Below are 25,002 nucleotides of genomic sequence, written 5' to 3' on the forward strand. Positions count from 1 at the left end.
CCCCCACACCCCACTCCTGCCAGCTGCAAGATCTGACACCGTCACACCTTAACAACACGCCCAAAGCCGAAATGGATCGCATTTTCTTCCCACGCTGCGCCAAAGTGGGCAGCGAATCGCTGGTGGAATTCATGGACGATTTACAGGACGTCAATAACTTTGAAGTCGATCATGTGGGAATGATGAAAAATGGTCCCCGTATTCTCACGCCCAAGCAACAATCCAAACGTGCGCGGTACATTTTCAATCAAGCGCCAGGCACCGTTTACATCGAGCACACCGCGTGGATCGATTTCCATCAGTACAACCTGCCCAAGCCCATTTTTATAAACCTAGTGCGTGACCCAGTGGAGCGCATGATCAGCTGGTATTACTATGTGCGCAATTCCTACCTCAATGCCATATTCTATCACAAACATCCGACGGCCACCATCAAACCCGTCGCTTGGTACAAGAAGAACTTCAACGACTGCGTTCGCAACGGCGACGCCGAGTGCCAATACGTGCCGGGGACGGTGAAGGACTATGTGGGCAACTACAAGCGGCAGTCGCTGTTCTTCTGCGGTCACGATCGGGACTGTCTGTGAGTAGTCTTTTCGGGTAGCTCTTCGGGGAGTTCTCAGGGTAATCCTTCGGAGTAGGCCCTCGGGATAATCCTTCAGGAAATACTTCGGGATAATCCTTCAGGAAATCCGCGAGGGTAGCTATCTGGGTAGCCATCAGAGGTAGCCCTACGGGGTAGTCCTCGGGGCTAGCCCTCTGGGGAAGCCCACTGAGGTATTCTCTGGGATAGCCCTCTTAGTAATCCTTCGAGGGTAGCCCTACGAGCAAGCCCTCTCAAGCCATTAACATGAGGAATCAACCAAGAAAGAGATTTGTATAAAGGAATACTTTATCAACATCTCAGATCTATCTCACTTGTGATCCCAATTGTTATTGGTTTAAGCCATTACAACATTTCTCTAAGACACATGCTTAATGCTTGCAGACCCTTCGACTCGCCGCTGGCCATACAAATAGCCAAACGCAGGGTTGAGGAGGAATATGCGGTTGTGGGCACCTGGGAGGAGACAAACATAACCCTAACCGTGCTGGAGCACTATATACCCCGATACTTTGCGCGTGCCACAAAGCTATATCCATGTAAGAGATTCCACACAAGTAAAGCCAAACGAGCTGCAGTCAAACATTTTACTTTTTGCAGTGTATCAGAAATCGCTACAGAATCGCAATCGCAATAATCGAAAGCCCAAAGTCGATGCAGACGTTAAGGCTATGATCAGGCGTAATTTTACCCACGAATATGATTTCTACTATTTCTGCAAGCAGCGTCTCTTCAAACAGTACATAGCTTTAAAGCGAGCTGAGCTAGAGCGGCTCAATTTTGATTAGATCCGAAGCAGTAATCTAATAGCTCGCAATTACAGCATTTATCTCAGCAAATCCAAAGTTATCTATAAAAACACATATTTTGATCTATAAATAAACGACTTTTGTTTGTGATTACAAAATTTTTATAAATTAAGTTTTCTATACCCTGAATCTATTGAAATGGTTTTTTTAATATATTTACATAATATTTCTTTAAACATATATATGGTATATATTATCTCTGCCTATGCAGAATAGAAGTTGAGAATATACGTAATTTTAGCTCTTCGCAGGGTTCAGGGTATCTCTTAATCGAGCAGTTTCGCCTAGTTCTAGAAATTCAGAATAGAGCTGCAGTTTCATAGTTTCTTTGCACATACTATTTGTGACTCACCCTATTCGTAATCGCAATTATCTGTGTTGTGTTGGGCCTACAATTATCGAAAGCAATATCTAGCAATCGAATGTTCTCTTAGCTAGTCAATGTTACGACGCTCCGGCTGAACAATACACGACTTGCTCGACGTCGAGTCGTCTTCTTCAATCGTCCGACTCGGGTGGGCACAGAGCTAATGCTTCCGCTGCTGACTCTGCTCTCCAAGCATAACGATGTGAATCTTGTGCTCAAGGGACCTGTGCGAAAGAGAACTCGCATGCGCACGGCCAAGCAGGAGAGGATCGAGACGCGTTTCGTCAGTCGACTGGAGAAAGATTCGCTCTATGTGGCGCATGGAAATTGGATCGACTTTGCGGAATATAATCGACGCAAGCCCATTTATATATCTCTAGTGCGGGATCCCGTGGAGCGCATGATCGATAATTATTATCAGCAGCGCACGCTGAAGAAGAAGATCATAAGTCGCAACGTCTATGCGGCCTATCCGCAGCACCCGGATGCCTGGTACAGGCAGAGCTTCAATGAGTGCGTGCGCCGTGCCAGTCCCGAGTGTCAATACATCGAATATTCGATGAGAGATGAGGTGGAGGACTTCAAGAGGCAATCCCTGTTCTTTTGCGGCAATGACATCGATTGCTTGTGAGTACAGCTTGAGATCGCACCAAGCAAGAATTCAGTAAAACTTACTCAACTGCAGACCCTTTAACACGCGCTACGGAGTGCAAAAGGCCAAACGCAATGTGGAGAAGGAATACTCCGTGGTGGGCACATGGGAACAGCCAAACATTACGCTCACCGTATTGGAGAAGTACGTGCCACGTTATTTCAATCACGCGCGGACGCTGTTCAACTGTAGGTTACCCATATAGCATACCCAGTACCCAAAGCCTATTCCCATCCTGTCTTTGTCTCTTTCTATCTCCCTCTCTCCCTTTTCGCAGTGCACAAGCAAAGCTACAGCAAGCGCTTCCGTCGCTACGCCGTGGATGCCGATGTTTGGGCCATGGTAAGGCGTAATTTTAGCCGGGAATACGATTTCTATAATTTCTGCAAACAGCATCTATATAAACAGTATTTGGCACTGAACCTGGAGAAGAACTTGAATTGAAGGAGATACCCAAAAACAATTTTCAATGTATACCAAAAATAAAATTTAAAATAAATACATATATGAGAAAATGGAATTTTATTTTTGAAAAGAAGCTAAGAATAATATTATATAAATTAATAAATATATAAAACAATAAAGTTTTTACATTAACTTTAATAAGTAAAAACTTATGTTTAAAATAAATTTTAAATAATAAATAAAAAATAATATTTATATATTAATCAATAAAAAATAATATATAATTATAAATAAAAAATAATAATATTACCCATTAATATTAATATTATTGTATCTTAATTGCAACATTGAAGCTTCTTTGAATATTTAACGGGCTTGTCTCTGCAAAGCTTTGCATCTTTACGTTGCAAAAGCTTTACCCCTTAAAGCTTTTAACTCAAAGTTACGATTTTTATAGGCTGTGAATTTATTTAGATACGAATCAAATATCAAACACCAAGGAACATGAGGTAACTATGTTTGAAACTAATGAAAAATGGCAAAAGTAAATTGAAAAAAAATCACTCTCTCCCCCTCCACACACATCTCTTCCATATTCTAACACTCTCCGTTTCTCTTCTTACATCAGATGGCGACGCTGAACGTGCGCGATCTGAACAACACGCGCAAGGCTCAAATGGAGCTGGTCTTCTTCAATCGTGTGCCCAAAGTGGGCAGCCAGACATTTATGGAGCTGCTGCGCCGGCTGTCGGAGCGCAACAACTTTCAGTTTCATCGCGATGCCGTCCAGAAGGTGGAGACCATACGCCTGGCCGAGGACCAGCAGCAGGAAATGGCCGAGGTGATCAGCGAGCTGCCCGAGCCGTCCGTCTTCATCAAGCACGTCTGCTTCACCAACTTTACCAAGTTCAATCTGCCCACGCCCATTTATCTGAATGTGGTGCGCGATCCGGTGGAGCGTGTGATAAGCTGGTTCTACTATGTGCGCGCCCCCTGGTATTTCGTGGAGCGCAAGGCCGCCTTTCCCGACCTGCCCCTGCCGCATCCCGCCTGGCTGAAGAAGGACTTCGAGACCTGCGTGCTCAGCGGCGATCAGGAGTGCACCTACACCCAGGGTGTGACGGTGGAGGGCATTGGGGATCATCGACGCCAGAGTTTGTTCTTCTGCGGCCACGACTACGAGTGCACGTGAGTGGAGCCGATTGAAAAATATATATAAATAATCTAAGCTGGTATTCCCCTCCTCCATAGACCTTTCAATACGGTGGGCGCTTTGGAGCGCGCCAAGTTTGCCGTGGAGCAGCAATATGCCGTGGTTGGCGTCCTGGAGGACTTCAATACAACGCTCTCTGTGCTGGAGAAATATGTGCCACGCTTCTTTGAGGGTGTGCGTGATATCTATGCGAGTAAGTAAAGCCATTTTGAGCCTTTTTCCATTTCTCCATTTTCTGATTTGATAACTCTTCAACAATTCTCTTCTCTAATTCTCAGCTAGCGCCGAGTATCTGACCAAGATCAACAAAAACAACTTCAAGCCGCCCGTGAGCGAGCACGTCAAGGATATTGTACGCCGTAATTTCACCAACGAAATCGAGTTCTATCAATTCTGTCGCCAGCGACTGCACAAACAATATCTGGCCGCCCATTTGCCCCAGCGCATTGTGACGGCCCATTCAGAAGCATTGGAGCGCAATTGAGGACTGGACTCTCGCTTCCTCTCTCTCTCTCACACTCTACACATTTGTAAAAATTATATAGACTCGATGCTGTAGTCAAGTGCGCTACCCCTACCACACGAGCCCATTCATGCTGTAGCCAATAATCATTAATTGTTTATCATTTTGTATATTTCAAATTGGTCTTGAAAAAGCATTAACCGTATATTTTAATACAAAATTATTTATATTGTTTAGTTAGTGATTATGAGAAACTGCATTCGAATTGTGATGTCTTCAAGTGAACTGTTGAAATTTGTTGTTTATAAACGCCTAATCTTAAATAGAATTAAGAACTCTAAGCTCACAAACTGTATAAAATAATAAATATTATAAGAACTATAAAAAAATAAATGTGTTTTCAATTTAAAGAGCAACAAAATGTCTAAGACAATAAGAAATTCTAACAGTTATCACAGTTGATTGTGGACTATATTTTCTGAAATGAAAAGAAATAAATGGAATGAAAATCGCAGATAAATGAAACATATAAAATTCCTGAGAATTGAACACATTGAATTTATTAGTATACAAAATATATGGCAAACATAAAAACATATGGTAAAAACATAAAAAAGGAATCAAATGTACGTTTAATTAATTCAGCCGCGCAATTTCCCGGCGAATTGGCTTTGGCTATTGCAAGGCATAGCAAGCGCTGATTATGGTTGGAGTAGTTAGACGCTCAAAGCTGCGTTTCTTGCTGTTAAGAAATGAAATTCAAATGAACATATATTTTATTAATAATTAGAAGCGAGACATACCTGGGATCGCCATAGAGCGGATAGCACTCATCGGGCTGCATGTCAACGCCAGGCGCCGTCTTCTTACGCCTCACGCATATACATTCCTCATTATTGCCGTCACAGGGCGCCGACTCGATCCAGCGTTCGGGTGAGCGCAGGTAAACGGTCAGCGGATCGTTGTCTATTAACTGCATTACGCGATCGTCATACAAATCTAGCCACTCCTTGGAATCGGCTCGCACATCAATCAGCTGCGGTTGGCAGCGTCGCACAATCTTGCTCAACAGAAAATCGAAGGCTAGCGCCTTGGGCTGCTGATAGGCGCCAATGTGGAGACGCCAGCGTGCCGTATAGAGCTTATATATAAGATGGAAGTCCTCGCAGCGATGCTCAATGCGTTGGCCATCCAGTGCAATGCGCGCCTTGAGGAAGACATCATCGAACTGCATATCCTCGTCGCTCAGCAGCTTCAGGCGCTTGTTGTCGCGCCGCAGATAGTCCCACTTGTCCACATCGAGGCCGCTGCGACTATTGTGGACAATATCAAAGAGGTAGCCGAGTCCCAGCATTGGATAGGTGAGCAACTCACTTTGACCTATAATCAAAGCCTTTATCAGCTGTACACCGCGCCCGTTATTGTCATCGCGAAGAGACCGCAATACTTCGCACTTCATATCAGCAAATATTCTATCCACGCATAGCAGTCCGTTGAGCTCGTGCTACGGAGTGAGTATATACATATATATATTTAGATTTTATTTATGTATAACAACCGTTACTCACATCAAACTGGCCTTCGCCACAAACTTGTTCCCAGTAATGCGAAAATGGACCATGTCCGACATCGTGCAGCAGCGCCGCAATCTCCACCGATCGACGGCACCATTCGGGCAGCTCTCGCTCGCAGTTGGAATTGCGCTTGAGGGCCGCCAGTAAATCCTGTGCGCTTTTGTAAGTGCTATAATTGGCAAAAGTTAATTAATCTCCGCATCTCGTTACAGCAGCTCATCTAGCTCACCCAATGCAGTGCTCGTAACGCGTATGCGACGACGCCGGTTTGCAGGCCAATGAGAGCAAGCCCGTTTGCTTCACTTTTTTGAGTCGCTGGAATATTGGATGATTGACAATCTCCTCAATGTGACTGGGGATCTCAATTACTCCATGAACTTCATCTTCAATGAGCATCTAGGGAGACGATGGAAGAGTAATATAGCAAAGAGATCTTGTTGGTTTAAAGAAATTTACTTTGCTGTTCTAGACCGGGAACTCTCTGTATGTGTCGCCTCGGCTAACAAATGAAAACTGACAAATCTGAATGCTAGAAACGAAGCACTGGTTAGGCGAGTTCTGGCACAGAGGCTCAAGTGGTCTGAGATCGCATGAAATGGAATGGAATTTACATTTGAGTTTAACTCAAAATGATGCCGAGGCGAACCAGCGACAAAAATATTTCCTCACATTCCATATTCCTTCCAAATATGTATGTCAGATTATTCTGTTACATACTTCACGAAGGCTCTAATATGCTCCAGCGCAGTTGAATGCATTTGTAGGGGATAATCAGCTGAGCGCAGACAGAAAAGACAACTGTTTATAGTTACCATGGCAACTAGAAACTGGGTTGATTCACTGATTTTACTGACCTTCGCCCACTATACATAGATGCAAGTGCACTTACATGAGGAGCTGCTGCTTTCCCATCGCAGCTCAGTAACTGCTGTCGCAGTAGCAGTTGCTGCTGTTGAATTGGTAGCGCGGGCACCTGCGTAGGTTGCGAGTTTTGGGAACTGCTGGCACAGAGCAAACTGGCTGACATTTGATATAGGTGCTGTAGCTTTCGCTTCTGCTGACTTTTTAGGTGGGGCAGTAGAAAAGGTGGGCGATAACGCCACAGGAAACACGGAGAAATCGTTTTATTTGAACTTATCAAGCAGTTGGCAAATATCAAACGAAGCACGTAAACACAATCAACGTCAGAGCAAATCAGCTGTCTGCTACGAAAACAGGGCTGTTCAGCTGTGAGCTTCTCGGCTGCCAGGGCTGCAAAATAGTTGCGCAAAAAGCTTCCTGTCTAACAAAAGCAAAAGCTTTGCTCCTTTCAAAAGATGTACAAAAATTTAAAATACAATGATAAATTTAAATAAATACTCCTTTATATTTATATCTATTTTTAAAAACTCAATGAAAATAATAACATTTTCACCTAAAAGTATGCAAATACATTTATAATATATACAAGAAAATATTTAAATTTTGAAAATAACTGACTAACTAAATATTTATTTCTAATCACACAAAGATTTATAATATATTAAATTTTTTTTAACTTAATCGTTAACTAACTTTAGATTAAATGTACGAAAATTTTGTCGAGCTACGAAATGCTAATTGCTTTAAATAATGATTACCAAATCAAATTCAAACGCTAAACAAAGCAGCTTTAAAGCAATTTTTATTCGAAGCGTAGGCGCAATTTATGTGCGGTGGGTGGAAGAGGTGGAAATAACAGAGAATAATTTTTGTTTTGGGAGAGCGCCGCCGCATTGAAATGAAAGCGAAAGTAGCTTTTGACCCACAGCCGAAAGTGGAGCAAAAGAGCGAATTATCCAAAGAGCATGACAACACACCAAGAGAGAGAGAGAGTGAGTGAGAGCGAGATAAAATAAGCAAATGAGAGAAATACAAACACAGCATAGCGGCATAGTTCGTTCGTTCGCTTGATTGTTTGGATAATTTCGAGTCCGAATGCAATGCCCAGCAACAGCACGTACACAAGTACATAAATGCACACACATCTGTACATTTTCAGCGGTGTACAGTAATTGCAGTAGTATTGCAGCAGCAGGCCAATTGCGGTCAACGCACCTTTAAGATGAGAGCGAAGAGCACAGAACACCCAAGGTATTAAATACTATATGTAGATTTGTATGTGCATACCAATGTATGTACAAAATGTACATACAGAAGCACACGCACACAGCGTGTTAATATTTATTTGTACATACACATGTATTCAAACAATACATCATAGACAGGCTGGCAGCTGGTAAAAATACTAAATAAACTGCAATTTAAAAACAAACTGAAAGCTTAACAAAACAATGAAAACCGATTTTAGCAAACATTAAGCAAAACAATAACATTTACAAATAATAATCATAAAATAAACGCCGGGTTTACACTTGACTAGCTGAAGTGAGATAGACGAAGAGCGGGATAAGCAGAAAGAGAGGATGAGCGCACTGAGACTAAACGGGACCACAGCACAGCATGTAACAGTGGAACAATATTAATTGGCTTGGCCTCATTTCAGGTAGTTTGCAATTGTTCTGGAGCAGGTAAATACTTCATTTTGGGGTGGAAATGGAATAAGGCAGCAAAATCAGCTGGTGAGCTCAACTATGTCATTTTTTTCGTAGCTGATCTAATAAATAAATAATAAATAATAATTATATATAATTTAATAAATTAAGTTTAGTCATTATAAATTTAAATAAACATAATTGTTAAATATTTCGCAAATTTTATAAACTGACAATTGCTTCATATCCACCTAAGCTTTTATCCCACTGTTCGATAGCAAAGTAATTGATGCTTGCTCTCCCTCTCCCGCTCTCAGAATACGTAAACAGCACCCTAGCCAACCCACTGTGCTAGACGGAGAGCCGATGAAGTATAGAGAAAAGTGAGAGTTTCAAGCAAGCCGCAAAGCTTGCAACATGCTCGAATTCGGTTCGTCAGTTGCCAAACGACAGGACAACCGCACGGGCGGGCAGGCAGGCTGAATCGCAAGCAGAACGCAATGCAGCAGCAGCAGCAGCAGCAGCCGACGACGCGTCTGGTCGCAGTTACAAACGTCTAGAAAGCAATTCGTGAGTTTAAGCGTAACTGTATCTCTATAAGATACTCTCGAAGCGACGGCAGCAGCAGTAGTTGGGTATCAGCTGATGTCAAATTAATACTAATTAAAGCGCAGCGTGCGATCTGCCGGGCGGGCCAGCTGCTCAACTCTCAATTCACACGCTCGCCGCTCACGCTCTCTAAATGCGAACAAGTTCTCTTCTCAGTTGCGAAAAAAAAGTGCTCGTATCGTATCTTGCTGTATATTTATCCGAATGAGTCCCATGCCAATGCGTACTCTCGGCAGCGTAGTCAGCCAGCCAGCCAGTGGGCGAAAGACGCAACTGCCGACTACCGAATGTCGCTGGTGAGCTGCTATGACCTTGCAATGCCCTTGAATGACACTCTTATTGCGACCAAGTCGCCGTCGTTGCCACTACAACTGGCGGTGCTGCCACGGTTGCCACGACGAGCGCTGGCAAAATACAGAAATGGATTTAAATTGAAATTGAAATTTTTGTATCGTATCGTATTTGGCGTGAGCTCTAGTGTGTGTCTCGGCGTGCTTGACATTCGCCACGAATAGAACCCGACGGTCTTACTAGCTCCTGTTTTTTATTATAATCACAACTTTCCATCAGCCGTCGCGTGTGTGCAAGAAAGAAAGAAAGAAAGCAAGCAAGAAAGCGAGAGAGATACGGAAGCGAAATCAAATAAAGTCTAATCCTAAACATATCCGCTTTTTGAAGCAGTGCATGATTATAAAATAATACAAAAAGAGAAGAAAGAAAAGTGTTATCTAAGCAACTAGCGCCATCTGTGGGCACAATTTGTGAGAGAGTGTGTGGTGCGTGTGTGTGTGTGCACTAAAAGTGAAAGTTCAGGCCAGGCAAATCCTCCTTCGCCACTCGACCCACTCGCTGGGCCACAGTTCCTTGGCACAGTTTTAAGGCGGCGCTGGCTATATACCACATAACGATACCAAAGCACGCAATAATACATAGCCAAAACATAACGACGACTTCCATATATAAATATATACATATATACATATATCTATAAACATAAATATATACATGTATATGTAATATATACATATATATTTATATATGCGATATTTATGCGACAGCTCTGACAACACATATTTTTGTATTACAACGTAAACGGACCAGGTCAAAAACTTGGAAGAATAGCAAAAATAAAGGAAATCCATCGGAATTAAATAAAAATAACAACAACAGCAACAGCAGCTCAGGTTAGTAAAAATTAATAATAATGATAGAATCATGGCTATACATACATAATCTTCTATATACATAAGCTGTGCGTGCAAAGTTTTTTTTTACTGTTTGCTCTATACAAATTAGCCATCCATGCACTGTTGTTGCCATAATTTATATAATTATGAACAAGTGTTTCAATTCCATTTTGACATTGAACTGTTTAATATGGGTTTACGTGTGGAACATGCATAAATGAAGTAACAATTTCTATGGAAATTGCCATTTGTTTGTTGCTAACCTAGCGCTGATTTAATAGAGTTTTGCTAAAGGGAAACTTTTCTGTGCGGATTTATTTACTATCATTGATAGGTTATTATTTTGTTTCAATTCTAATTTAATTAGCTTGCCAAAAAATATTAAAAATGGAAATCAATAAAAATAAAATTAAATAAAAATAAAATTAACAAAAAATTTGTTATATACAATTTGATATTGAAAATTAAATAAATTAAATAGCAAAAAAAAAAAAATAATAATAATAAAAAAAAATAAAAATACAAATAAATTTATATAGATATATTTTTAATATTTTTTATTTATTTATTTTTATTTTTATTGGTTTATATATTGTCAGTCTAAATTAATGTAAACATAAATATAAATACATATTTTTGTTTATAAATTACTTTAAATTTTTGTTCAGTTTTAATTTCCTGTTAACAAAATAGGACCTAAAAGATATAAGAAAATTTGTAATATTCAGTTTTTATTTTAGTTATTTATTATAGAAATATAAATTTAATTTATAAAAAAATTAAAAATAAATTTTTATAACTTTTCTTTCATCTATATTTTCCATTCGTTGTTGGATTTATATTTCATAGCCTAATAATTTTTGCATATCAATTTATAACTATTATTCAATTTATAACTAAATAATTACAGGATTAAAGTTTTTCCAATGAAATTGATTCAGAAAGAAAAACAACTTAACTACTGTTAGGCTCGTTACACGGATATGAGCAGTCCATTTATTTATGCAAAGCAAATTACACCTACTATTCTATTTGCCTAACTGTTTATCTGTTTAACGACAAAAACAAACAAAAAGGAAAAAGGAAAACAGAAACAGAAACAGCAGCAAATCTTAGCCCGGCCCTTGACACTATCTTTTACAATGCCTGGAGACTACTAACCCAAACAGGCTTCAATGACAGCCCATTCAAATCAAAGCACGGGCCGCGAGCATAGCCAACGCCAACGGAAAATGAAAGCATGTGAAAATCGAAAGTATCTGTATCTGTATCTGTGTATCTGTGTATCTGTGCCTGTATCTGTATCTGTGCGTGTGTCTGGATTGAAAGCGGCACAAGCGTTTTTCGCATCGTTGCCATTGCTGATGCTCATGTTGTAGTTGTTGTTGCTTTTATTATTATTATTATTATTGCGGCGGTGCTTGGCTTTGTTTGCTTTTGACATTTCAGTGGGTAGCAATGTCATACAAATATAAATAAAATACACGCGCTGCCCCACCAAAGGAAGCAACCCACCCACACCAAAGTAAAAAAAAAAAAAAAACAAAAAAAAAAACACGCACTGACCGCGGCGGCAAAAACAGCCAAATACTTGACTACTTAGCGCTATCCATAGCCGCGTCTTGACATAAGACGTGTAGCATGGCGCTTGTGTATGAGCTCTCGAGCTGTATTGCCTATTGATTGTTTTGACATCCACAGAAAATTAACCAACAATCGATTGGGTGCCCGCCAAACTTTCCACAGCTCCGGCGTATTCCTGCCGCTCGCTGAGCATGGCGCAAAGGCGCAGTCGTCGCAGTCAAAGACGCAGTGGTAGCAGACTATTCCCAGGCACTGTGGCATGTTACGTGCGTTTGTCGATTCGGCTAATTCGCCATAAATAAAGAAAAATATATATATGCATATTATGAAGAGATATAGATATATTAATATATTATCTTGCTTATTTATAAATAAGAAATATCATTCTGCGCCAGAACAGTCAGCTGTTGAGGCTTGTTGAGTGGGCGGCACATGAGTGAAAAATAATAAAAAAAAAAAATAAATAAAATAAAAAATAATAAAAAAAAAAGAAATGCCGCACTAAACTATGGAAAGCTTTTGTAGATTTGTATATAGAAGATATACAAATATATGAGTATTCATATATAGTTAATAATTATGCAAGATCATGTGCGGATAATTGAAGGCCTTTCTCTGTTGCTAATGCTATTTTTGATAAATGAGCCACGAGTAGGTTCACAGCTAACCCTACACAACTAATTAGTATTATTGCCATCTCTCTTCTTATGCGTTTCTCATGCATGGCACTTATCTGCCAAATCCCCCTTTACAACACTAATAAATTTGTTCATAGCAAATCTCAAACGTGAACTGATAAACGCTAATAGCCGAAGCATTTGGCGAACATATTATCAAAATCACAGCGGGATATTATCAGTGACAATTGGCATTCCCTGACAGCCATTTGTGTTGTCGATAAGCCAGATGCCTATCGTAAATACTGTGGGCTGAGCTCATCATATTTGCGAACAATTTCTAATCATGTAATGTGAAGCGAGCGACGCAGTTAAAATACCCTGAAGAATCTCCTTTAAAGAGAATCATTATTCAGTAAACAAAAACTAAATTTAACAGAAGTTTACTTTTTATTAATTTTAATCATAAATTTAAAGTTATTATCAGTTTTATTAAAGAATTTTTAAGACAATATAATGTGAAGAGAGCAATGAACCTAAACTGTTTTATAGAAACTTTTTTCATTATTCAACAGCAAACTCTAGCTGAGATATGTCTGTTGAAATTTTATTTTGAGACAAAAAAAAAAAAAAAAAAAAAAAAACAAAATTTAGAAATATTTCAGCCAAACTGGTCTTCTGTTTCTAAATTACTCGTATTCTTACTTCCCCTAATTTTTGTTTATTAGCGTTATTAAAATTTTATCAGATTATTAAACAAAATTGAGTTTTTAATTAACAAACAGAAAATGAACAAAAAATCGAACTAAACTAGCCTTCAGCTATCCCTTTTCATTACTTTTCTTACTTTAGCATACATTTAGATCAAAATAAATATAAATATTTAAGCTGTGCTATGGATTTAGGCTGCAATTAAATAAAAATAATAATTTAAAATAATATAATAAATAAAAAAAAAATAATGATAATAATTTTAAGTAATATATAATAATATAATAGTAATAATTTAGGATATACTCCCCCAATCTTGCGAATTCTATACAATATTAAATGTGGCACAGTCGATCAGCATAGCCTGTTGCCCTTTCTCACTCTTACTTCTGCTCTCTCTTTCTCTCTGTCGCTCTCAGTGGATGGTGGCAGACACTGACGACGACGCGTCGCTGATCACGAGCGTTTCCCTATGCAAGCGGCTGTCAGGCAATGGCAGCGGTAAGGTGCGGGCAGAAGGTCGCCTCAGTCGCTGCATTTGTCTTACCTTTGGGATTGCAGCGATTACGCTTACCCACACAAGCACAGAGATGTGATACACAGAGAGATACACCATTACAGATGCAGCCGCAGCTACTGTTACAAATCTTCACACACACACACACACACACACACACATTCGTACACTCATGCGCAGGCGAAACACTGAGGCATCACAGTTGATCAGTGACAGGCCAGACGCTGGCGGTGCGATTTGCTGCGCTTCGATTTAGCTGCCTTATCAATCAGTGCAAGTTCGCTTGATGCCAAAAAAAAAACAAAAATTTATATAAATAAAAAAAAGCGCTTTCAGTGCATGCTCGCCACAGAACCGCCGCAGACGTGGTGCAGTCCCAGTCCGGAAACCGTAAAGTTGTCGTTTTTCCGCAATAGAGTTGCAAGACATCTATATATACATACGTACATATATTGAAGTTGATGCCTCAACCCGAAACGGGCAACGTAAACGGCTTACCAAGCTATCGATCAGGCAGCCGCAGCCGCAGCCGCAGCAGCAGCAGCTGGTGTATGTGAGTAAGCGAGATGGCATGCGTTCGGTACGGTTCAGTTCAAAACGGGTCAGAATGTGCGCTCCGTGTGTTTTCAAAGCGTTGGCTATAAATAAATGCGAATTTCTTATCAACAATCATAATCAAAACGCCGGCGCGGCATGATTAAATAACGCCCCCGCATCCTTGAAGTCATGTCAGTGCCAGGTGAACTCAAACCGAAACTATTGATGCTACGAAATATATGCAGTTACGAGTGATATAAATACACATACACGAGTTGATTGGGCTTGTGTATCAAATAAATACTTCAAGATGTGCAAGCAATTGTATCATGTGTTAAATATTGTTTGAGTATAACAAAAATAATTCTATGATCAATCTGATTTCGATTTGGAATTCCATGAAAGCTACTTTAGAATGTATATACAAAAATTCTTCTCTTTTTACAATCAATAAGGAATTGTATAGACGATGACGATATTTTTACATAGAAAAAATAGTTTCAATATTTATTAAATTTATCAATTGTTTGTATATAAAGAATTGCATATATATAGCCAAAGAATATAAAAAATATCTTAAAAAAGCAGATTTCCAATTATTTAATTAATTAAATGGACTCATTAAATATAAAACATAACTTAAATATCGTCGCTATAAATATATTTATAATCTATATATATCTCAGCTGATCCTAAGTATCTTTAAACATATAAATGACATAAAATATGTTTGATATATAATCTTGACAGGCTTAAAGAGTTTTTCAATAATTTTATAAACAAGTATTCTACACCCTAAACAAAGTCGCATTAGATTACATAGCCATATACCTGCGGTTCGCCAGACAACCAGAATATTTCTATTAGCTAAATAAATCGCTGTGTACAAATACAAAGTGCAATAGCATCTGTGAAATGCAAATACTATAAGCGAAAATATACCTAATCAGGCCACTAACTATATATTTTTGATAGTAATACTCTTTCACATATATACGAAATGAGTCAGTCAACAAATAGTAGATCGAACATTAATTAATTCAACTAATTAGATTTGCCGACTAACAAGCAAACTAACTATATATGTATATGTATATGCATATATTCTATCTACACATATTTATTCAAGTTGACCTTCGGCCCGTGGCCAATATATCTTTTATCTTCAAATTGACACCTTAACGGCGCATGTCTTTTATTATTCGCCTCAGCAGAAGACAAAGTTAACTAATCAAACTTTATGCAAAAGTTCTTGCTGTTGTTAGGGTGCCACTCGGGAGCTACAGACAGAGAGACATATCAATTGATTAACACCGCCGGGCCGCACATTTTGCCCAATTTAATTCAATTAAGCTGCTTACGGGTGACACTACAAACGAGTCTGAGAAGTATCTATTTATTTTTTTGGGGCACTGCGTGGCAGCTAGAGACGACGCACTTGCGAGAAAGTAGAAGGAAAAAATGTGAGCTACTCATCAAAACAAAACATAAATTCAGCTGAATAGTATTAAAAAATTAATGGCCGTAAATATAAAAATAAAGAAAAGTATAAGAGAAAACTTAAAAACGGAAATGTTCCTTTTGGAAAAACACTAATGCGTTGTTCAATTTTTATTTTTAGCTAATTCTTAGTTTCCACAGATTTGCATTCGCTATACGAATGACCACAGATACTAAATAAATCTGTGATTTTTTATTATTATAAAAAAAACTGAAGAAATACCGAATTCTATTTTAAATTGTTAGCATCCGATGTGGAGACGATTTTCTTATATATATATTTTCATTTTAGCGGAATTAAGTTAAATATTAGTACATTGAACTTTTTTAGTCAAAGATTCTTTAGATTTCTTGGTGTAGAAATTTGCATGTTTATTCCATTTTCATTGGGTCATAAATTATATAATATTCATTAATTAGTTGACATATTTTTTGTAATTTTATAATTTTCGTGTTTGACAGCTATAAGATTTTCTCTTTTACTTCTGACAGCCCACTGGAATTAATTTCCAAAAAGTTTCTTATTTTTCTCTATCTCCCTCTTTACCAGTTGCTCTCTCTCTCTCTCTTTCTCTATCTATTTTGCGCGTCATCTGCTGCCGCCCAAAACGCATTTAGTCATTTGGACTTGGTCCAAAAACCATTTTCAATTTGGCTGTAGCAAAAAAGGGACTGAAACAAAGTGAATACTTTCTCTCTCTCTCTCACACACACACAATCCCTCTCGCTCTATCAATATGCAATGCTAAAGGTGGCAATGCGATTCCGAAAGATGCCAGTTTGCCATCTGCCATAAACACAACTAGGTTATTAATGCAGCTCTTTGTTTAATGAAACCTTTTGTAATAAATAAATAGAGAGCTGGCGATACTGACCTCCTTAAGTCAATCGACTGTCAGGGGCGGCAATGTTTTTTACAATTGTTTTTTGCAGCCTTTGGCACAGATTAAATTCAATGTTTATTAAGCTTCCTATGATGACTGCCAGCAAAAAAAAAAAGCATTATATAGCTAAGCCCCAAACACAACAACAATGTGGCCAAGTTCAAGGCCAATTGATGAAATGAAAACAGAAAAAAAAAAAAACAGCGACGTGATTGGTGCATTCGCTGTGCTCCTCTTGGGTTGGGCTATATCTGAACTGGTATACTAAACATATGTGGGCGTGCCTTTCAGCACCTGATCGGCCGAGCACGTGTTGCAGTTGACAAAGCGAAAACAATAAAAAAGCCAACCACCTGCCAATTGTTCTTAAAAAAATAAAAGCCAAAACAAGCTGCAATTAGTATATAACAATTGTTTTTTGTTTTTGGTGTGCCTCAATAAATTGCCTTGACTAGGTGCCGCAACAACAAAAGCTTGGTAAAAGTAAGGGGTGTCTAGTCGACACTGCTCGAATAGTAGTTGGAGTAGTAGTAGTAGTAGCAGTAGGAGTAGGAGTAGTAGTAGTAGTAGTAGTAGTAGTAGTAATAGTAGTAGTAGTAGGAGTAATAGAAGTAGGAGTGGAAGGAGAAGTAGTAGTAGTAATAGTAGTAGTAGTAGGAGTAGTAGTAGTAGGAGAAGTAGTAGTAGTAATAGTAGTAGTAGTAAGAGTAAAAGAAGTAGGAGTGGTAGGAGAAGTAGTAGTAGTAATAGTAGTAGTAGTAGTAGTAGGAGTAGTAGTAGTAGTAGTAGGAGTAGTAGTAGTAGGAGTAGTAGTAGTAGGAGTAGTAGTAGTAGGAGTAGTAGTAGTAGGAGTAGTAGTAGTAGTAGTAGTAGGAGGGAGTGTTAGTCGTCAGGTAAGTGTCGTTAGGCGTAGTGTAGTAGGGTCGTAGTCGTAGGGGAGTAGTAGTAGTAGGTAGTAGTAGTAGGGTTAGTAGTGTAGGCGTAGTGTAGTCGTCGTAGTGTAGTGCGTCGTAGTAGTAGTAGTAGGAGTAGTAGTAGGAGTAATGTAAAAGTAGTAAAAGTAATGCAAAAGTAGTAAAAGTAATGTAAATGTAGTAAAATTAGTGGTAGTAGTAAAAGCAGTGTAATAATACTAATAATATTAGCATTAAAAATAGTGTAATTAGTAATAGTAATAGTGAAATATTACTAGTATAGTAGTAGTAGTAGTAGTATAGTATTAGGAGTAGTAAAATTGTAGTGATATAGCAATAGTAGTAGTAGTAGTAGTATAATAGTAGTATAGTAGTAGGAGTAATAAAATAGTAGTGGTATAGCAATAGTAGTAGTAGTAGTAGTAAAATAGTAGTAGTAACAATAAAAATAGTACATATTTCAGTTCGTTTTCCTTAACAAGAATATACATACATACATATATAATTGCCACACCTCCGCCTGCCTGTTACATACCTTTTGAGCTAAACCAATATACCTTGATTTCCCATTTTTAATAAGTTCAGGCCATACTCAATGAAAAAATTTTATTTAATATAAATATGTAAAGCAATTAAGATTTCATTAATATACATATATACTAATATATGTACGTATATATAGAATTGTCACGCGTTGTTCAGATGATATAATAAATATTTCGCATTATTAAATAATTCATTTTATTTGCTTTCACATATTTATTAAATTCAATGAGCACACAAATTCCCAAAAAGAACGAGCAGCGAAATGAATGCAAGCATTTCATATATTTATCGAACTGCGAACATGCTAAAAATGCATTGGTGCAAATGCCAAATGCTCATCATAGCGCGAATAGACTAATTAAATAATTGACAGGCAGCTAAAATTAATTCGATCGCGCAAAATATAAAAAATAATTGCCAGCTGTTTTTCGCATTCGGTAAAAAAAAAAATAAAGCAACAGCAATGAAAACAGAAAGGAAAATTAAGAGAAAGCAAAATTTATTTGTTTACTTGCGAAAATCTCGCCTGTTTCTGGGCTTTAGTCAGTAGACGAAAATAATAATGCCCGCTGACACGTCATCTAAGTGTATCTATTTATCATTATATCTGTGTATATATTCTGTATGATTTTGCAGCATTGTTGCAGTTGCCGCCGACGTTGGCACCACACCGCCCCACCGCTCAGCGCAATACATTGACGTGACGTAAATGAATGAGCCCGGCGATCAACCATTGACACTCAGTAGCACGCCGGACAATAGGCCGCCCTGCAGCATTATCTCCATAATACCAAACATAGGGATGTCATCATGCCGTGGTCGGGCCGAGGCATTCGCGCGCAGTTTGTCCTCAAAGCTGCGCACCTTGGGATCACAGGTGAGTTGGCAATAGCTAATGTGTAGGTTATATAAGACTCTGTGAAGGATAAATGTAGGAAATCTAGATTTGATAGGGATCACTTAAGGATATATGTAAGCTATACTCGATTATGATATACATATATAGAATATAAATTAATATAAGTGCTATGAGAGTCTTTGTCATTATCATTATTATTATTATCAATATCGTTTAAATTATGATCATTAATATTATCTTTATATTGTAATGCTTACATGCTTAATGCTTAACTACACGAAAATACATTATCCTAAACATGGAGATTAGCATGATCATGATTATTGACGCTATTACTACGATTAAAATAATGATTATCATTATCTTTAGCACTTTTATTTCCCATTGGCATTGGTATTATCATTATCCTTATCATATTGGCCTTAATATTATCATTCTCTTTAGTATTAGCATTATTATAATTACATTTCCATTCTGATTCTATCATTACCATACAATAAATAATTATTATTTTTCTCATTAACATTATCACAATCCATTGGTATTACCATTTCCATTATCATTAAGGCTAACGAGTGCCAACATTATTATGAATAGTCTAAGGGAATTAAGCTCATTCCTTATTAAGACAGACTAACAGATTATCCCAGCCCTGAGCCTGCTCTTAAACCTACTTAGACCCTACTCTCTATAGACTAAAACTCCACAAAATTCATTCGATCCAAGCAATCCCATTAGTATCAAGCCTTAGCTCAGCTCAGTTCGAACCAAACAGATCTCCAGTAAATTTATCCAAATTTCGTACAAGCTACATCATATTCATAGACCTGCTCTCATAACTTTGAAAATGGATTTACTGCGCAAGGTCGCACCCGAAATCAATTCGATTGCCGTGATGGCAATGAGCGCATATCGCGTGATGACACTGAGCGAATATCGCGGCCGATATGTGATACTGCTCTTTTATCCGGCGAACTTCTCGTTCGTCTGCCCAACGGAGCTGCATGCGTTCAGCGATCGGGCCCAGGAGTTCCGCATGGTGGGCTGTGAGGTGATTGCCTGCTCGACGGACAGTCATTTCGCTCACTGCGCCTGGATGATGCAGCCGCGCAAGGCGGGCGGCCTCGGCGAAATCGATATTCCACTGTGGGCCGACAAGTCGATGAAGATTGCTCGCGACTACCAGATGCTGGACGAGGCGACGGGTCTGGCCAATCGGGGCATGTTCATCATCGATCGTGTCGGCCTCGTGCGGCATATCTCGGTTAATGACAATGGCGTCGGACGCAGTGTCGAGGAGGCGCTGCGCCTCGTCCAGGCCTTTCAGTACACCGATGAGTTTGGCGAGGTTTGCCCAGTTAATTGGAAGCCCGGCTCCAGGACCATGAAACCGGATATGGCTGGCAAAGAAGATTACTTCAAAAATGCCATCTGAAACTGAATATATTCCCCAATTTGATACACGAAGGAGTGCAAGAATATGTTTTATACTTAATACAGTTCTTTAGACAGTGTTAATAAATGCGAAAAATTAGTTAGGTTTTTTATTAATGGCATGTGGAATGCCAACACCACTTTTTAATCATTAACATTTTACTAATAATATTTAAATTTGTTTATAAGATATTTTATTTATTCTTACTTAATTTATTTATATTAATTTTTGTTTTATTCAAATTCGAATTTTTTCATTAAAAATAGTATCGTAATATTTACATTGTAGCATAAATGTTGTTGTAGGCAAATATTTATTTTTATTTCATTTATTTATCTTTTTTATTCATTTTTTTTTATTCAAATTCAAATTTTTTTAATTAAAAATGGTAAATTAATGTTTACATTTTAATATAAATATTTTTGTAAGCAGATTCATTTATTTTAATTAAAATTTAGTTTAATGTTTATTTTTATTTAAGATTTAAAATTTTTATATTTATGTATATTAATATTTATATTTGCATTATAATTTAAGAACAGGGTATTTTTATCAACACTAGTTGCAGTTATAGCTTAACTAAATTCGAAGCTTTAATTTTCTTGATAATTAATCAGAGTTCTCTTCTGATCCATCTCTTTTTTTCTGCTGCAGACGAACGAGGAGGGCGTCGCCAATGCAGAGGATGAGCCCATTATAAATGGCAGCAATACGAATACCTGGGTCAGTGCGCACGAATCGGAACAGACTGTCACCGATCTGCAGCCACTGCGCCAAGAGTCGGACTCGTTCTTCGACTTTGACTGCGAGCTGGAATCGCCAGGCAGCCCAGCGGATGAGTGCGAGTACCTGCGTCTCATAGAAACCGCCTCGAATACACCACACAACTCAACCGCCGAGTCGGGCTATGCGTGCGCCTCGGCGGCCAGCAGTCACAGCAGCACAGATGGGCCCTACTTCGATGCCGCCACCGCCACCGGCGCCAGCACCAGCAGCAGCAGCAACACCGGCACCGGGCCACAGGAGCTGCAGCCGACACAGACAGAGCGCGGCAAAGTGCCCGGCAGTGGAGCGGAGCAGCACAATGAGTATGTGAACACATTGCAGTTGAATGGAGCGCATGAGACATGGACAAATGGAAGTCAGCAACAGCAGAAGGAGGGAGAGCAGCAGCAGCAGCAGCAGCAACAGCAAAAGGAACAGGTGAACAAAGAGCAGGAGCAGGAGAAGGCACAGTCACAGGCAAGAGAATCTGAAGATGAGACGCAGCTGCAGGCGCAAATCCTGAGCGAGCTGCAGCTGCACAGCGACAGCATCAAGAGTCCGGACAATGGCTTCAGTGAGGAGCAAGTGGAAGAGCCGACGCTGGTCAATGGCTATGTGGAGGCGCCAGAGGAGCAAAGAGTAGAGCAAGAGCAGAAACCTCCAGCAAGCAAAGTGGGGGAGGAACAGAAAACACCCGACAGCGGCACAGATGAGGTGGACAAATGCAGCGAGAGCGGCAGCAGCAATCTGACTGTGAACGTGGAGCAGGCGCAGCAGGAGGCCGAGAAGGCCGAGGCGGAGAAGTCGAGCCACAGCCATGGCCATGGCATCGACACCACAGACGACGAGGACGACTGCCGGCCGCAGCGTGTGCGACGCTGCTCCTCGCTGAAGACGGGCAAGACGCCGCCGGGCACGCCGGGCCGCAAGAAGATCGTGCGCTTCGCCGATGTGCTCGGCCTGGATCTGGCGGACGTGAAAACGTTCATGGACGAGATACCCACAATACCAAAGTCAGCGTTCGAGGATTTGGAAATACTGGACATTGAGCCGCCGCTGCAGCTGGGGCCCAAGTCCGACAAGATATTGATGCCGCTGTTCCAGCAGCCGGGCGGCCTGCCCACATTCCTCGATGCGGTGCGCGAGAAGCAGGTGTCGCTGGAGAATGCCGCTGTCACCGACAACATCAATCAGACAATCGCCGGCACGGTGCGGGTGCGCAACCTGGACTTTCACAAGTCCGTGCACATACGCTACTCGCTGGACGGCTGGCGCAGCTTCGCCGATCTGCAGGCCAACTACGTGGAGAACTCCTGCGACGGCTTCTCCGATAAGTTTACGTTTGTGCTGTTCGGGAACTCGCTGCATGTGGGGCAACGGCTGGAGTTCGCCGTGCGCTTTCAGTGCAAGGGCCAACAGTTTTGGGATAATAATTATGGCGCCAACTACTGCTTCCAGTGCTTGCCCAGCTCGACGCACACGGCATCGCCGGCGTCTGTGGCGAATGGCGCCGTGCCGCCGCTTCATGGCAGCAATTTGGTCGGCCTGCTAAGCCCCACGGTGGGCGATGCCTGGTGCAGTTCGTTCTACTAAGCTAAAGCTCGTCTAGTTAGTAGCAGTTAGCGGGGGGCACTCCGAGGAGGCAGTAGACGACGCGGACGCGGGTCGTGTTGCAGTCAATGTCCGGCAGAGGCGCAGCGCCGTCAATGCCCGTGCGGACATCAGCAATTGGTGACGGTGTTGACGGCATGTGCCACGGGCGTCTGTCACACCCAGAGATCAGAGATCATAAAACTACATACATACATATATAGAGCAACAGGTGCAATCCCCAAATCCTACCCTCGCACAAACACACACAGACATACACGGACATACACAGACACCCTCTCTCTAATTTTCTCTCTCTCTCTAACTCTTGTACGTAGGGCAAATGTTTATATTTTTATAGAGTAAAGTTGAAGCAACAGACGGAGCTGATAATCAGGCGAAATCAAGCTAATGAGATAAGATCGGCCCGATCGGCTGACGAATAGATGAATAAACAGAGCCAGCAAAGTGAAGAATGAATCCCAATGATAGTTATTAGTCTTACGTTATAAGAAGAAGAGCAAGTGATAACTAATGATGATGAATAATGAATGATAATGATGATGATGATGATGATCAATGATGAACAGTTTTCAATGTCTACAACTATTTTCATTTCTATAATTCTCCTTATATATACATATATTATTATTAAATTTTATGCATTGTTCAGCCATGTGTACGGGGCGCTTAGGTACAGTAGCTCCTCGCTTCAGTTACCACTGTTACTACAGCCGAAATAACAAAGAAACTTTTATTTTCTAGTCAATTCAAGTTTACCATAAGACTTCAAGCGGGCTACGACACACCCTAGCCAATTACTACTGCAAGGCGGAGCCAAAAGCCTTGGCTGAATCTCTTGCCAAATGAAAGAAAAGAAACGCAAAACAAAGAACTCGATAGAAAATGTGCCAACCGATGCGCATTTAACTCCAAGACGCCAAAATGCTTGTTTGCATCTGGGCTCGTCTGTGAGAGATAATTACAGAATTTCCTAGCAGCATCCGCCCATCACCCTCCCCAACCTCCCTCGATAACCCCTTTGCCACATGCTGAACAATCGTTTTTCGCTATGCCAAAATTATAATTATTAAATGTTTTTGTTTTCTGTTTTTGTTTTATTTGTACTTTTTACTTTTATTTTAAATTTAGTTCGACTTTATTTTACGATTTCGATGTTTTTTATGTATAATATTATAAACACACACACACACACAAGCATATATATAAACGATATACATACAACCAAAAAAAAAAATATATATATATAAATATATATAAAATATACGAAATAAAAAAATTATTATAAATTGTAGTTAAATTTTTTTGTGGCTTGTTTTCGTTCATTAACTTTTAAGTTTAAGAATGAGGTTCGGTTCATCTCACCCCTAGAGAGTTATCATAGAACACGTTACATAATTGTCCAACACCAATCCCACACACACACACACACATATATATTATATATCAGGGATAACCAAGAACCTAATACAAATAGTTAATTGTTAAAAGAAATATATAAATGAATAACGAAAACAAAACGCAGCTACCTCAACGTTTTCAATTGGGAAAACTACGTAAAAGTTAATGAAGCAAATCTATAATAATGTTAAATATGTTTATTGCATAGCAAACATGTAAAGAAACCAACCCAATAAAAAAAAAACTAACTTTAAAAGTTACAAAAATATTTATACAAAAGGCGACAGAAAAAACTATGAATGTGAAACGAAAATTCACACAAACTTTTAGAACGCCCCACAGCAATGGCCCCCCATTAACAATTAGACTGAAGCGTGAGTATAATGACAGCCAGCCCAAAAATAATTTAAATGTTATACACACACACACACACACATACATATATATATATTGTACATGTGTGACTGCTTTAAAAACAAACTTGCCTAGATAAATAGTTCCACAGAACATTGTCTTCAAGGTACAAATTGTTATTAATTAGTTTGTCTAGTGCGCGGGGCTTCAATGTCAAAACTAAAGATTTAATAAATAAATACTCTTTACCCAGTAAAATGTTGTATTTTCCTTACGTTTTAAACGAAATGTGTAACGGACTTTTTTCAAAAGCGAAAGTTCACAAACAAATTTCCTTTAGCTGGCGTTGCCACCCAGCCAGACATGCGCAC

At 39.5% G+C, this 25,002-nt stretch overlaps 6 protein-coding genes across 13 annotated transcripts in view; 5 read left to right on the forward strand and 1 right to left on the reverse strand.

Annotated features, from left to right (window-relative positions):
• The window catches only part of LOC108651980 (uronyl 2-sulfotransferase homolog pip), a 52,902-nt gene extending 47,996 nt beyond the window's left edge, over positions 1-4,906 (forward strand). Inside the window, exons 4-6 of the mRNA XM_089259012.1 lie at positions 3,466-4,025; positions 4,089-4,243; positions 4,329-4,906. Coding sequence (XP_089115138.1) covers positions 3,466-4,025; positions 4,089-4,243; positions 4,329-4,534 — 921 coding nt within the window. The 3' untranslated portion in view covers positions 4,535-4,906. The remainder of the gene's footprint in view (positions 1-3,465; positions 4,026-4,088; positions 4,244-4,328) is intronic.
• On the forward strand, positions 25-1,840 carry LOC149091449 (uronyl 2-sulfotransferase homolog pip-like). 2 transcript variants are annotated; one of them, XM_089259013.1, is made up of 3 exons: positions 25-583; positions 989-1,143; positions 1,205-1,839. In XM_089259013.1, the coding sequence occupies exons 1-3, from the start codon at positions 72-74 to the stop codon at positions 1,390-1,392; spliced, it is 855 nt and encodes a 284-aa protein (XP_089115139.1). In that variant the 5' UTR covers positions 25-71; the 3' UTR covers positions 1,393-1,839. The 2 variants fall into 2 exon arrangements, with proteins under 2 accessions (XP_089115139.1, XP_089115140.1); XM_089259014.1 differs by lacking the exon at positions 25-583 and having other exon boundaries at positions 914-1,143; positions 1,205-1,840.
• On the forward strand, positions 1,944-2,931 carry LOC149091450 (uronyl 2-sulfotransferase homolog pip-like). The gene is made up of 3 exons (XM_089259226.1): positions 1,944-2,407; positions 2,466-2,620; positions 2,710-2,931. The coding sequence occupies exons 1-3, from the start codon at positions 1,944-1,946 to the stop codon at positions 2,874-2,876; spliced, it is 786 nt and encodes a 261-aa protein (XP_089115352.1). The 3' UTR covers positions 2,877-2,931.
• Positions 4,907-5,047: 141 nt separating the features above from the next.
• Positions 5,048-7,316, reverse strand: fal (SAM and HD domain containing deoxynucleoside triphosphate triphosphohydrolase falten). Of its 2 annotated transcripts, none has more exons than XM_018101942.3 (5): positions 6,977-7,316; positions 6,317-6,483; positions 6,082-6,256; positions 5,317-6,017; positions 5,048-5,255 (listed from the first exon to the last, which is right to left on the reverse strand). In XM_018101942.3, exons 1-5 carry the CDS (start codon positions 7,112-7,114, stop codon positions 5,189-5,191), a joined length of 1,248 nt encoding a protein of 415 aa, XP_017957431.1. In that variant the 5' UTR covers positions 7,115-7,316; the 3' UTR covers positions 5,048-5,188. The 2 variants fall into 2 exon arrangements, with proteins under 2 accessions (XP_017957431.1, XP_089115863.1); XM_089259737.1 differs by lacking the exon at positions 6,977-7,316 and adding an exon at positions 6,544-6,622.
• Positions 7,317-8,844: 1,528 nt separating this feature from the next.
• Positions 8,845-24,370, forward strand: Gbs-76A (Glycogen binding subunit 76A). Of its 6 annotated transcripts, none has more exons than XM_089259078.1 (4): positions 8,845-9,686; positions 10,268-10,393; positions 18,843-19,083; positions 21,155-24,370. In XM_089259078.1, exons 3-4 carry the CDS (start codon positions 18,916-18,918, stop codon positions 22,856-22,858), a joined length of 1,872 nt encoding a protein of 623 aa, XP_089115204.1. In that variant the 5' UTR covers positions 8,845-9,686; positions 10,268-10,393; positions 18,843-18,915; the 3' UTR covers positions 22,859-24,370. The 6 variants fall into 6 exon arrangements, with proteins under 6 accessions (XP_089115204.1, XP_089115202.1, XP_017957428.1 ...); XM_089259076.1 differs by having other exon boundaries at positions 8,845-9,170; XM_018101939.3 differs by having other exon boundaries at positions 8,845-9,170; positions 10,311-10,393.
• Positions 19,798-20,599, forward strand: Prx1 (Peroxiredoxin 1). Its single transcript, XM_018101950.3, has one exon. The coding sequence runs from the start codon at positions 19,913-19,915 to the stop codon at positions 20,498-20,500; it is 588 nt and encodes a 195-aa protein (XP_017957439.1). The 5' UTR covers positions 19,798-19,912; the 3' UTR covers positions 20,501-20,599.
• Positions 24,371-25,002: the final 632 nt, after the last annotated feature.

Source organism: Drosophila navojoa, chromosome 4 (assembly GCF_054131105.1).
Source record: "Drosophila navojoa isolate 15081-1374.11 chromosome 4, UAZ_NAV_1.0, whole genome shotgun sequence".
Lineage (NCBI taxonomy): Eukaryota > Metazoa > Arthropoda > Insecta > Diptera > Drosophilidae > Drosophila > Drosophila navojoa.

Excerpts from the sequence above, each read along its gene's own strand:
- Prx1 (XM_018101950.3), top strand. The coding sequence starts at position 19,913 with ATGGATTTACTGCGCAAGGTCGCACCCGAAATCAATTCGATTGCCGTG.
- LOC149091450 (XM_089259226.1), top strand. The coding sequence starts at position 1,944 with ATGCTTCCGCTGCTGACTCTGCTCTCCAAGCATAACGATGTGAATCTT. Across the intron at positions 2,408-2,465 it reads GGCAATGACATCGATTGCTT|ACCCTTTAACACGCGCTACG; the intron begins GTGAGTACAGCT and ends ACTCAACTGCAG. Across the intron at positions 2,621-2,709 it reads CGCGCGGACGCTGTTCAACT|TGCACAAGCAAAGCTACAGC; the intron begins GTAGGTTACCCA and ends CCCTTTTCGCAG.
- fal (XM_018101942.3), bottom strand. The coding sequence starts at position 7,114 with ATGTCAGCCAGTTTGCTCTGTGCCAGCAGTTCCCAAAACTCGCAACCT. Across the intron at positions 6,484-6,976 it reads GGAAAGCAGCAGCTCCTCAT|ATGCTCATTGAAGATGAAGT; the intron begins GTAAGTGCACTT and ends TCGTCTCCCTAG. Across the intron at positions 6,257-6,316 it reads CGTTACGAGCACTGCATTGG|CACTTACAAAAGCGCACAGG; the intron begins GTGAGCTAGATG and ends TGCCAATTATAG.
- LOC149091449 (XM_089259013.1), top strand. The coding sequence starts at position 72 with ATGGATCGCATTTTCTTCCCACGCTGCGCCAAAGTGGGCAGCGAATCG. Across the intron at positions 584-988 it reads GGTCACGATCGGGACTGTCT|ACCCTTCGACTCGCCGCTGG; the intron begins GTGAGTAGTCTT and ends TAATGCTTGCAG. Across the intron at positions 1,144-1,204 it reads TGCCACAAAGCTATATCCAT|TGTATCAGAAATCGCTACAG; the intron begins GTAAGAGATTCC and ends TACTTTTTGCAG.
- Gbs-76A (XM_089259078.1), top strand. The coding sequence starts at position 18,916 with ATGAATGAGCCCGGCGATCAACCATTGACACTCAGTAGCACGCCGGAC. Across the intron at positions 19,084-21,154 it reads TGCGCACCTTGGGATCACAG|ACGAACGAGGAGGGCGTCGC; the intron begins GTGAGTTGGCAA and ends TTTCTGCTGCAG.